This window comes from Halichondria panicea, chromosome 10, assembly GCF_963675165.1.
Source record: "Halichondria panicea chromosome 10, odHalPani1.1, whole genome shotgun sequence".
NCBI lineage: Eukaryota > Metazoa > Porifera > Demospongiae > Suberitida > Halichondriidae > Halichondria > Halichondria panicea.
The window spans coordinates 2,141,429-2,154,154 of record NC_087386.1 but is presented as its reverse complement, the minus strand read 5'-3'; the positions used below and the strand labels follow the sequence as shown (position 1 = coordinate 2,154,154).

Below are 12,726 nucleotides of genomic sequence, written 5' to 3'. Positions count from 1 at the left end.
AAAGGGCGTTTACACTTCGAATACAAGTACTAAAGGGCGTTTACACCTCAAACATAACTTGTTTTTGAAGTATTTTTTGACAACTAAAATTGAACAAGCAAAAATTGTTCTCAGTTCCCTCAATTGTTCTTGATAGTACATTTTTCAGTTCACTTTGGCTGGTCGGCCAATCGCATGTAGTTCTTTCCCGAGGGAACAGCTGTTGCCTCGTACCCGGGGAGCTTTTCTGCATCCTCCTTAGAAACGCTGGGCAGAACCATGCACTTTTCACCTTGCTGTGTGTATGTGGAGGAGGGGGAGGAGTCAGTGGTTGATAGCCATAAAATTAATAGAGTATGTGGTCAACAACCTATTCTTGCTTGTAAATGTTACTTTAGTAATTTGCGTCAATTTTAGCTGGAGCCCTCATTTTACAAATGCTTTGCACATGCACATAGCTACACAACTTAACCAATGGGTACGTGGGGAGCAACATAATCTTGTAAAGGTCGGCTCTGGTTGCAAACAGACCACTATCAGATTTACTGGACCTCAAAGATATTACAGGCAATCATGCACCACCTGGTCCTCATACAGTGTAGGCTTACCGTCCAGTTGGCTGGGGTAGCCACTTTTTTGTAGGCTGTCAGTTGAAGAGAGTCGATTACACGGATAATCTCGCTGCAGACAGAGAACACAAAGTCATAATTATGCGTGAACAGGAAAAGGGCTAGCACAAGCTATGAAATTCCACTGATAGGTAGTGTATACATTGACTGTTAGACTGGCCTTGCAACTAGTGCGCTTAGTAATTTTGTGGAGTTAATTTGCAGCTATAAGACATGGGATATATTATTACAGGGACAACCAATACTCACACAAAGTTCCTTCCAGTGGTGGCTGGGTAGAGGAGTGAGAGCTTGAGCTTCTTGTCAGGTCCCACAATGAATACCTGAGCAGGGAGAGGAACCATTGGCATGTGGTTACATGGCGCCATTACCCAGGTATGCATTAGTGTGTTGTAACACGTACCCCACACCCATGCATTATACACCTCAGCAATATGGACACGATTGTCTTGGACAAATGAATAATGTTACGACGAGAGGTCAAACAGCAGGAGAAGTCCCAAGGGCACAGAAGTGACCACTAATCACAACACTGGCTTCTATAATAACACTGATAGTGCACTGCACATGTACTTTCAATTTCAACATATACCCAACACATCTCTACTCTATAGCCTCAACATAGAGTGTGTAGTGTCTGCAGGTACACACAGGTATGCTAGCAGTAACTGCAACACACAGGTATATGCACTTACAGCCCTAGCAGTGACTGGCATCCCAGCCTTGTCCTTGTCAACCGGATCCAGCATGCCCAGTTGGATTGCAAGCTCACGTCTAGGGTCGGAGATGATAGGATACTCAAAGGCTTCCAGCTTTTTGTAAGCCTATACAACACAATAAGAGAAATGTTCACCAACTACATCTATACTTCAATGAGCTACATGTACGTATCAATAAGTACTCTAAAACATTCCTACAGACAGTTGCTGATTATTTTGTTAACACACATAACGCAGACATACCTTGATATCGCCAATCCATCCCTTGTGAGATTCCACATCATCGCATGAGACAGCAATCACTTTTACATTGCGATTCGCAAATTCTGGAAGGAGTTTAGCGACTTCTCCTAGCTCTGTGGTGCACACAGGTGTGTAGTCAGCAGGGTGAGAGAACAGAATACCCCAGCTGGATGAGAAATAAAAAAATCAATACCTGCATTTGAAAGTATTTGCATTTAGCTAATGCTCTATTTTGCAAGCACGATTCTGAAGAGTAGAAAAAGAAAAAAAAAGAAAAAAAAAGAAAAAAGTATCACAAAGCTCACACGTACATCTAGCTAGTTTTACCTGTCTCCAAGGAAGTCATGAAACTTGATGGGTCCAATGGTGGTGTCAGCTTCAAAGTTAGGGAAAACGTCTCCAAGGTTCGGCATTTTGGCTATTTTTCAGAGCTAAAGACAACAGTTGTTCTTGAGCAGAGGTGCAAGGGGCAGGAATGCAAAAGTGGAAAATTACGACGTGAGTGATGAATAAAATGAGCAGCCCTGCCCCCTTTTTTGTCACGTGAAAACTAACTTTCAGTGTTCCTAGAGTTAGTTAGCTGGACTGTCTGTATCTCTACGAGCCTTGTAAAGCTAGGTAGCTACTGTACTGTGTCCTCAGAAGCTGGTTAAAGCATTGATACTCTACACATCTGGTCTGCAGCAAGAGAAGCTGAACTCCCTGTATAAAGAGAAGCTGTATATTAGGGGAAGTCCCAATGACCTCAATGTTCTCTCTACCAGACAGTGATGACGACCAGTTCATGCCCTCCTCTGGGTGAGGGCTCATTCACATTGATTACTGTGCTGTGTGCTTGCATTACACACTGGCACTACACACTGCCCGCTGACTTAATCGGCTTTAACATTATTAATAATTATAATAATTAAATTTCCTTTTGTTGCTACTCTAAATAAAAACGTAACTACATCATGTAATTATGCATTCTGTATGTTGTGGAGAGACGTTTATTTGCTTTTAAAACAAGTGTATCGGAAATTCATTGTGTGCGCATGTGCATGTGTGTGTTTACAGAAATATTGTTGTTATGCTTGCATGTAGTAATCCTCTTAATCTCTCCCCTTCAGTGGGTCTGGGCTGGCCTCCATCTTCGGACAACCCACCTCAGCCTCGGCCGGTGGGAAAGAATCGCTCAAATACACTGCCCCAAAACAACCGTCAAAGAAACAAAGCAAAGGAGGTATGCATAATTATGCAAATGTATTATTAATGGTTTTTAAGTTCTTAGTACGTTCTCACCTGTCTGTACAATGGAGGTGTCATTGCTTTAGTACTACCTTGAGAGTAGTGTACTTCAGTTACTGTATTGCAGTTACATGTACATGTATTGATGAGTTTTTGTATGTGCACATTCACAGTCACACGGTTACTCATTAAATGATATTCATTCGATAGGCTCTCAAGACGCCCCTCAGCTATTAGTGGCAGCTGCAATCGAGGCACAGAAACAGTGAGTTTATACCATAAGGGGGACTACACACACCACACACACACACACACACCACCCTCTACGCACACACCACACACAGTGTTGACGGCAAGTACGTACCTCAGGGCAAGCTGGGCTGTGCAGTGCTTGGTCAGCACTCTACCAAGGATGTAAGTCTCACAACACATTACTTATGTACGAGGTGCACTGTGTATCAAGGCTGTTCTTACCCTCTGCAGTACAAGCTGCTGGTGTATGTGTCACAGAAGAAGCATGTGTCCACAGCCAGGATAGACTCCACCTTCTCCTACACTGTGAGACCACATGACCATGCTTTTACTCTACACTATTATTAACTTAATTGTGTTTGGAAAGTTGTATTTGATGACCTCTCTTTTCTCTCTGCAGGTCCAAGCCAACAACTATGCCAGTTTCTATGACGACCAGAGACAGGCCTGGTCCTTCCTTTTCGCCTCTGATGACGATGCAGCAAAGATTGCTAAGCAGGTAGCCAACCACTGCTACAAACAAAAAGTCTTGTTTTGTAGGATACAAACGTACTGCTGTCTTATGCTGCATACATAATTATTTCAAACTAGAACTTGAAACACAGCCTCTATGTATTAGAGTATTATTGCAGCTATGATACTGTTCTACGCTTAACTGTTCACACTATCCCCTCCAGGTGGCGGTATGCAAGGCGGTCATGGCTGGAGGTAGTCTATCACTAATCAAGCAAGACCTGGTCATTGGAGAGGGTCAGGTAAGAAGATACATGTAGCCATGCATGCTCACTTCTTAGGAGTAATAGGTGGACTAACTTTGACCGGCCATAACTTGAGTCAATTTCAAAAAAAGACCTAATCAGATGCTGCATTTAAAATTAAAATTTTCATCAAATCCAACCTAGTTAGTGTACAGATTGTGCAGATACTTGTGTGAGCTAACAATGATACCTGTGAACCTTGGTTGTATGTGAGTGCTGCATTGTTCTTATGTGGTTGAGGCCCTCCCTATCCTCACATGACCTCCCCTCCCACACGACCCCCCATACCACACGACCCCCCCATATGTGACCCCCACATAACCCCCCCCCATGTATGACCCCCCACAGTCGGTGGACAAAGGTGACTCGGTGGATGTGAAGTACACTGGATGGGTTCTCGAGAATAACACTTTTGGAAAGGTATGTTTCATGCACTGATGAGTGCTCATGTGACTATCATGTGATGTTGCAGGTGTTTGATAGTAACGCCAGTACGGACAAATCGTTTAAGTTCAAAGTTGGCAAAGGAAAAGTCATCAAGGTAACGCACTCTCCCCACACACACATCACACTGACACGCACACACGCATATCACACTGACACCCACCCACACATATCACACTGATGCCCACACACAGGGCTGGGACGAGGGTATGGTGGGTTTGTCCAAGGGAGGCAAGCGTCTCCTAGTGATCCCCCCTTCTCTCGGCTATGGAGTACAAGGAGTCGCTGGTAGAATCCCCCCAAATGCCACTCTTATCTTCGAGGTGGATCTGAGGAAGGTCAAATTTACCAAAGAAAAGGAGGCAGAGTTTCAGCAACCACTCCCTCTGTGAGATGAATTAATAAACGAGCATATTCGGTGTATTTAATTTATTGTATAGCTGGACATTTTTTGTTGAGTGGTACGTAATATATTCGCTGATTATTTATTCCCCCCCACAGTGCCGAGACTCCACCCACTCCAGAGACAAAGCCACGTAGCTCTAGCATCCGCGATCGAACCCAGACAATCGAGGACAAAATGTCCGCCTCAATGGATGAGAGCGACAGCAGTCAGAGGAGTCAGATCCTCTCTCGAATATCCAAGATGGGACAGCCGATGATGATCGTAGCCAATCAGCCGGGTGGCAGAGTAGACGATGACCTGGGGGTGGGTTCTGTGTGTGTGTTTCTGTTCCATTCCAGCCTTTCAGAGTCCAATTCCTTTCAGTTAATTAATGCTGTGTACGTGGATATTATACTGTATAGCGGATAATTTCGTTAAACTCTCCAATTAAGTATTTGTACAGCTCAGAATAGTTAACTTTGAACCTATTGCGCCAAATAATTTTGCAGTTTTAATTTTCAGCGTAATGCTCTAAATACGCAAATTTCCACCATATACAAAAATTAATTAACCCTCTATACGGGAGCTAGAGTTTTTTTGGGTATAGCTACGATGTTAGCTACTGTGTTCACTTTGTGTCCATTGTAGTCTTCTGCGAGTGGAGAGTTGCCGCAACAGCAGCAACAACAACAGACCAACCCTGTACAGCAGAACTACCAACAGGGAAATCCCCAGGGCTTTCAAGGGGGAATGCCCCAACAGCAAATGCCTGGCAGTATGGGCAATCCAATGATGTCACAACCGATGATGTCACAGCAACAGCCTATGATGTCACAGCCAATGATGTCACATCAGCAGCAGCCTATGATGTCATCAATGATGTCACAGCCGATGGGAGGTGGACCAATGGGCCAACAGCTCTCCCTGTACCAGTCGCCACAGCAACGACTAATGGCCCAACAACAACAGACACCTTACGGCCAACAGGTACGTTTCATAAGCCCTTTTGTTTAACTAATTTTGTTAACGTACGTGAATCATTAAATGTATCTGCTAGTTATACTTCCTCCTCCTCCACACACACACACACACACACACACACACACACAGCCCACTCACAGCCCACACACACACACGCACACACACACACACAGCCGTACCAGCAACAGAATCCTTACATGCCGAACCCGATGATGGGTGGTTACGGGCAACCCCCACCCCCTCCCGCCCCCACACCTCCCGCTCCCACACCCTCCCCACACTCGGACACAGCTGCTAGCACCACCCTCCTCAGCGAGACGAGACGAGAACAGACGGAGGTCCGACTGGAAGTGGGCAAACTGAGCAGCAAGATGGAGGAAATCTCTGGCAAGTTGGACAAGATACGTGAGGAAGTGAGTGGTGGTGGTGGTGGTGGGACCGTTGCCATTAGAGACAGGACCACGCCCAATATGGAGGCAACTGTGCTACTGCATAACTTCCAACGGATGATACAGGTGGGTGGAGTCTAGGTAGTCTATACCGATAGCTACATGTGTAAAAGTCAGTTTTTGGTAACTTTTTTTGCTGTACTACTCGATCCCCCTCGTGGTATTTTGTCAAAAATAGGCTCAAAAGCCTTTTTTGATCTTAACTAAACGGCCTCTCTCTAAGCTTTCAGAAAATCATAAACTTAACGTTATTGGACCAACAGATTTTAATTTATGGACGTTCACTATTTATTAATACTCTATGTCTTCTATAAACGTATCTTTCTCAGTTGTTATTGTGTACGCGTGTATATCAACCTCCTCCCCCCATCATGTAGGAGAACGAGCATCTGAAGAAGGACGTGTTTGAGAAGAGTGCACGCATTGAGACACAGAACATGAAGATAGCAGAGCTGCTTGAGAGGAACCAGAGGTACTAGACACTGCAAGAGCATCTGTTGTGTGCAGTTCAATTATCTTATAGCGGGTAATTTTCGTAAGGTAAAATATTCGTTATATTCGTGGGCAAGTTAAGCTGACCTCAAACACAGTGCACATAATGAAGCTAACGATATTTTTTACTCACGAAAATCACTCGCTATACAGCAGACCTTGTGTTTAGATTATGCGCCTTTCAAAGTGCCTGAAACCCACCATTCAGAATATACATGTGAATGTACATATTATAGTGTATACACATGGGCCTAACTACATGTACTGTATGTAGCCAGAGAATAGCCTAACACAAATTATCTTTTTCTCTCCCCACTCCCTCACTCAGGTTTGTTGAACAGAGCAACTCCATGCTTGAGCAAAGGAACGATGCCTTCAAGTCCACCACAGCCTCATCACAATCTAGAGTGTTGGTTCTCGAACAAGAGAAGGTTTCTATGTCAACAGAGTTGAGCTCGGCAACGGCACAGCTGAGCGCACTCCAAATGGAGCTCACCAGCTCTCGTCAGTCTGAGAGTGAACTCAAGGGTCAACTGGCCACGGCAGTGACAGAGTCTCACAGGAACGCACAAGAGTGGACCATCGCTAAGCAGCAGTACGAAGGTACATGTATACTGACATGTATTGTACTGACTGTAGTGTGCTTACTGTAAGGGCTAGAACTTAATTTTTACTGCATACGTACGCGTGTGTATGATATGATATTATACTGAGCAGAGGGTGTATGTACACTGTACCTTATTATAGCACTTAAACACATTTTTTGTTTCATTGCTTGTCTTTTAAGATGCCATGGCTATTAGCCTCGCCAGTAAAACCCCTGCAGCTGTGTATATACCGTACGTACTTATACAGACTATTTGCAAACCTCCTCTCTCTCCCCACACACAGAGGTGAGTGCTCGTCTGTCCACGGTGAGCTTAGAGCTGAAGGAGGAGAAGATATCAGCCAAGAGATACAAGACTGACCTGACAGCTGCTCAAGATGAGCTCTCTGAGGTCAAGGGAGAGAGGGAGTCACTGGAGAAGGTGTGTGTGCTAGAAGTGGGGGAGTAGTGGGTGTGTGTGTGCTAGAAGTGGGGGGGTAGTGTGTGTGTGTGTGTGTGTGTGTGTGTGTGTGTGTGTGTGTGTGTGTGCTACAAGTGTGAGGGGGTGTAGGGTAGTGTGTGTGTGCTTGATAGTGTGTGTAGCTGAATAATGGGCTTAATTGTCTAGAATACAATGTGTGCTACAAGTGGGAGATAGTAGCACGTATGGTTTATTGTGTCTGCTAGTGTAGCTAAAAACCTATGATGGTGAAGAGATAATGGCATACACACTTGATTGTCTGAATACAATGGATACACTACATGTAGTGAAGTGCCATGGTCAATAGTAACTGCCCCTCCTCCTTCCCTCAGGCTATGTCCGATCGTAAGAAGAAGCTGTCCTCACTGAAGCAGCAACATGAGAGTGAGATGGAGGACCTCAAGATGACCCACGAGGGAGAGCTCACTAAGCTCAAGGATAAACTGCGCAGGGAGAAGCAGTCCGCCAACTCAGCTGTTTCTGAACAGGTGTGTGTCTATGTGTGTGTGGGTGTGTGTTGGTGATGGGTGTGAGTGTGTGTGACAAAAGTTATAATCTCCCAAACAATTTTAAACTTTTTTTAACCAATCACAAGTACTGTAGCTATAGCTAATTTCATCTACTCAATAATTACTTGTATGATTGTTCAATACAGTCCTATCCTCTAGTCTACCTTTGCTTCCTCTATTGCCATGGCTACAGGTGGCACAGGTGGAGCGTGACCTAGAGGAGCAGTGGCGTGTCAAGAGTGAGCGTATGGTGAGTCAAGCGGAGGATCGCTGGAGGAGGAAGCACTCTGACCTGCAGGACGAGTACAAGCAGCTGGAGGCCCAGCTGGCAGAGGCCACTGCCAAGGTAACCAGAGGGGGGACTAGTAGGGAGATCATGGGCAATCTACATGTATGGTACTGTGAGATTTCTTAGCCCTTGGGTTTGGTGCCCCCTAAGACCTTTGATCTGACCATGTATGTGTACCATGTGATAGGGTTTTATGGGATGTTCAGGAAATTGCTAGTGTAACAGAGTCCCTAAGCCCTGTTAAACACACTCAAGTGAGATCTATAAGATGTGTTAGCAGTAAAAGCGTGGTCCTGTAGAATGGCATTGAGAAGAGTTTTGTTGATTGTAAGACTAATAGTTGTGGTATGGTTATTTGCCTGGTAGTTACGAATGGTTGCTATCAGCTTGTGTTTGCTCTGTCTTTGACTAGCCCTTCCCTCCAACAGATTGAGACGCTGAAGAGATCTGATGCCAGTGCTCAGTTGAGGGAGGCCAGAGATCAACTGTCTAGCAGTCAGGAGGTAGGCTCTCGTATGGAGGTGGAGCTTGGTGCCGCCCATACCAGGGAGGAGGGGCTTAAGAAACAGCTGGTGGAGATAGAACGTGAGGCACGGGAGAAAATGAGTCAACTGGAACAGGTTTGTTAAAAACAGCATCTTGTGATGATGTTGTTACATGTACTAGTACGAGGTACAGTGAAATCAGACCAATAGTAGCTGTAATAAAAAGGTGGCTTGCTAATAAAGAGGTGGCTTGCTAATACAGGTCTACACACATGCTATGGGACTTCATGGGCTAGTATTATAGGGTAACCACAATAGACAGGTTTCACTGTACTCCACCAGATCCTGTACCTACTACAGTACACCGTGCCTTGTAACACTGGGTCATGAAACTCACTTTGCCTCGTTTTATAGCGAATGTCCTCTGCTCGAGATGAGGGCTACCTCCGAGGAAAGGAGGCGGGGCGTGCCGAGGCTTCACCCACTTCTGGTGGACAGGGTGGTGAGGACGTGGGTACAAGGATCAAGGCCATTATGAACCAATCATATCAGACACTAGCTGGGAAGTTCAAGAGCAAAGAATCGTTTGAGTCCAAGGAGATACTCGCCATACTGGTGAACGTCATCAAGGTGGGCTGTTAGCATGGCAATACAATGTAATGCTATACTAAAGTTGATGCATTTAAAGTTAGTAGTTCACAGTAATTAGGCACTGCTGTAACTACAGGCCATGTACTATACACTGGTACGGTTCAAGCATATTGACCTCATGCCTCATAGGAGCAGGAGCTTGTACAGATGTTGCTGTACCTACATAATTGTATGTACACTGTATACTTGTACTACAGTAGAAACACACTTGTGCCTTTATCCCTCCTCTCCCCTTGCAGGAGATCACACTGAAGGCCCTCTCTGGTGCCAGCACACCACTCAAGAGTGGAGCAGCAGCTGCCGAGTCGTCAGGTGATGAGGAGACAGAGGAAGAGGAGAGTGACGAGGAGGAGAGTGGGGATGAGGGGGAGGGGGAATCCCCTGAACAGTCAGAGCCAGAAGAAGGTGTGTTGATTATTAGTGCAACCAGTAGGTTATAATTAGGATTGGGCTAGAGCGTTAGAGCTTGTACAACAGCAGGTCTTTAATACATGTAGGAAGAAAAACCCAAAAATATGTACAATTTTATGTCAACTACAATGTATTATTGCTTTTTTATTATTGATACTACTTTTCTCCTATAGAACCTGTTGTGGAGGAACCTGAAGCCACGCCCCCTGTACAGCGTGAGGCCACACCCCCTCCAGTCGAGAGTGAACAAAACATTGACCTGATTGAGGAGAGACAGCCTGAAGGTGTGTTACATGTACACATGTATCTCCATTGCCTGCTAAATAATTCCTCCTGTGCACACTAAAAGTGAGGCCTGTTTAGTATTATGCCCATAACTGTGACTACAGCAGTGTTGCATTGTCTAGCAGTGGATCAGTAAACATCCCGTGTTATGCTAGCTGGAGGTAACGCTTGGAGTGGCCGTTATGTTCATTATTAAACTTTCAAATGTGGATTTTGACTGATTGTCAAGGTTATTATTATTATTATGGCGAGTGGTTAATGCATCTGTACAAATGTGATTTATCCTTGCTTGTGTAGGAGAAGACTCTCGAGCCCCTCCCCCTATGACGATGGTCCCGCCCCCTTTAAGCATGTCCCCCCCTCCCCCTCCAGAGGACAGTGACAGTGTGGACGGTGATGATGGGCAGAGCAGTGACGAGTGGGAGAGTGGGTCCGAGGATGATGAAGGTACGCCCCCCCCCCCACACACACACTCCTCACACACATGCCCACACACTCCACACAGCTCTCACAGGTATGCGTGAGCAACCCACTGGTGAAGATCAGCCTCGGGAACCTCCTGTTGGTCAGGACAACCCAGCCAACCCCCCTCATCCTAGCACACCCCCTCCGGACAAACCTGTATCACCTATAGTCGAGACTACCCCTCCTCCTGTGAACACGCCTCCTCCAGAAGAAACTACACCCAATAGGGACGAGGCCACACCTATTGCCAACCATGCCACACCCATTAATGAACAAGCCACACCCACTAATCCAACACCACCCCCTCCCGAAAACGAACCAACTGTTGTGGAGGCTGCCAGTGATGAACAACCGAATGTGGCGTTGGAGTATAAGGCCACCACCCCTCCACCGATGCCATCTGACGACGAACCTGAAGGTGCGTATAGTTCAAAATACAAGGCTTATACAGACATGCTGTTCAGTCGAAAAACAAAAACATGGTGTACCTGTCGAAATTTACAGTGACAGGGAGCTCAACAATAAAACATTACTATCACGTCTGTTAGTGATATTTACCTCACCTTCTCTCTCCAGACACGCCCCCCAAGGCTCCCGAAGGAGGAGGTGGTCTGTTTGGCTCTGATGACGAGGGAGAGGATGACATGTTCTTCACCCCCAAGGCAGCTGTCACGCCCTCTACACCCTCCCCCAAGATTGGGGCTAAGGAGATGAGTCAAGCAGAGAAAGCTGCTCTGAGGTGATTGTGGGTGTGGGTGTGTTTGCTAGTAAACTGTATGGCCGTATGTTGTACAGTAGAACTGTGTACTTCGTAATTTTCGTTGAAAGTTGAGATTAGTGTATTATGTTGTGTGGTACCCTAAATGTATATACCTAAGTTAGATCTCCTCAGTGTGTAGTGTTCAACTGTTTTTGTTCTGTCATTGTGCTGCAGTTCTGCTGTGTTTGGAGAGAAGAGAGGCTTCGATTTGGGCAGTGACGAGAACAACCTGTTTGTGTCTCCGGGAGCCAAGGTATAGAGTGCACTTAGCAGCTGTAAAATGTAGCGTACATCCTAATAACTGCCCTACACAATTTATATATTTAACTGCTCAATGTAGTGCAATGCCATGCTGTTAACTATGTGCTAGTGTGATGGGTATACGATTTACCAACACTATACAGTACATGTAGCTCTATTTATATGTGCACTGGTTATATGTTAGCAAGTGTTAAGAGTGGAACTGTCATTGTCTCTATGTATGTGTGTATCAAACTACCCCCTCCCCTCCCCCTCCCTCGTGCAGGATGCCACCGAGAGCAAGCCCCCTAAGATACAAGACCCATTGTTTGGTGATGATGATGATGACCTGGACTGGCTGAGTTAGGAACTGTGCAGCCTACTTTAGGAGTTTGTCTTATGTGTAGTCTGAACTAAGAGTGTGTGTGTGTGTCACTGAGTGTGTTGATTTCTACTGAATGTTTTTCTTAGCATTAATTATGACATTGTTCTTGTTATTACTTTTTTGTGGATTAACATTTTTGCGTTAAATTATAATATTGTCAATAACATGTGTTAAATGCATTATAGGGAATAGTGACATAAGTTTAGCAGTAATCGTACACATAATTATATGGAGGGGAAATAATTACGAGTTTAGTTCATTCATCAGTTTTATCCTTTGTAGCCTCCCACGTCTGCGGTATCCTCGGCTCAGTTCTCCAATCAGGATGCACAATGAACCAGGGCATGGGTGCAACGTGTGTCCGGCTGAACATGGAGCCGTTTAGTTTGTGGTCGGAGGTATCAATCAGAAAACTAGATCTACTTTGTTTCTTGGACTTAGTTGGAGAGAGAGCAAGGCTCTTCAACTGAGAGCTCTTGGTTTTGTAGTATTGCGGGGAGGAGGAGCCACTATGGTGGGAATCAACTTTCGTTAGGTACCTATGAAAATGAAATAGGCAATAAATAATGGTATGTAACACATTTCTTGCATTCAGCGACTCATAACCTGTTTAGATTGATC

General features: G+C 45.2%; 2 protein-coding genes across 2 annotated transcripts; one reads left to right on the top strand and one right to left on the bottom strand.

Moving 5' to 3' along the window:
- Positions 1 to 39: 39 nt before the first annotated feature.
- LOC135343394 (peroxiredoxin-6-like) lies at positions 40 to 2,071 on the bottom strand. The gene is made up of 6 exons (XM_064540396.1): positions 1,898 to 2,071; positions 1,571 to 1,736; positions 1,304 to 1,432; positions 858 to 931; positions 588 to 660; positions 40 to 275 (listed from the first exon to the last, which is right to left on the bottom strand). Exons 1-6 carry the CDS (start codon positions 1,981 to 1,983, stop codon positions 150 to 152), a joined length of 654 nt encoding a protein of 217 aa, XP_064396466.1. The 5' UTR covers positions 1,984 to 2,071; the 3' UTR covers positions 40 to 149.
- A 55-nt stretch (positions 2,072 to 2,126) lies between these two features.
- Positions 2,127 to 12,269, top strand: LOC135343392 (FK506-binding protein 15-like). The gene is made up of 27 exons (XM_064540393.1): positions 2,127 to 2,368; positions 2,680 to 2,792; positions 3,008 to 3,062; positions 3,142 to 3,211; positions 3,281 to 3,355; positions 3,450 to 3,548; positions 3,727 to 3,804; positions 4,156 to 4,227; positions 4,280 to 4,348; positions 4,446 to 4,639; positions 4,753 to 4,960; positions 5,285 to 5,623; positions 5,791 to 6,132; positions 6,444 to 6,538; positions 6,887 to 7,161; positions 7,450 to 7,586; positions 7,958 to 8,113; positions 8,328 to 8,480; positions 8,852 to 9,043; positions 9,323 to 9,538; positions 9,799 to 9,964; positions 10,144 to 10,254; positions 10,553 to 10,702; positions 10,761 to 11,138; positions 11,297 to 11,459; positions 11,655 to 11,733; positions 12,007 to 12,269. Exons 1-27 carry the CDS (start codon positions 2,310 to 2,312, stop codon positions 12,085 to 12,087), a joined length of 4,125 nt encoding a protein of 1,374 aa, XP_064396463.1. The 5' UTR covers positions 2,127 to 2,309; the 3' UTR covers positions 12,088 to 12,269.
- Positions 12,270 to 12,726: the final 457 nt, after the last annotated feature.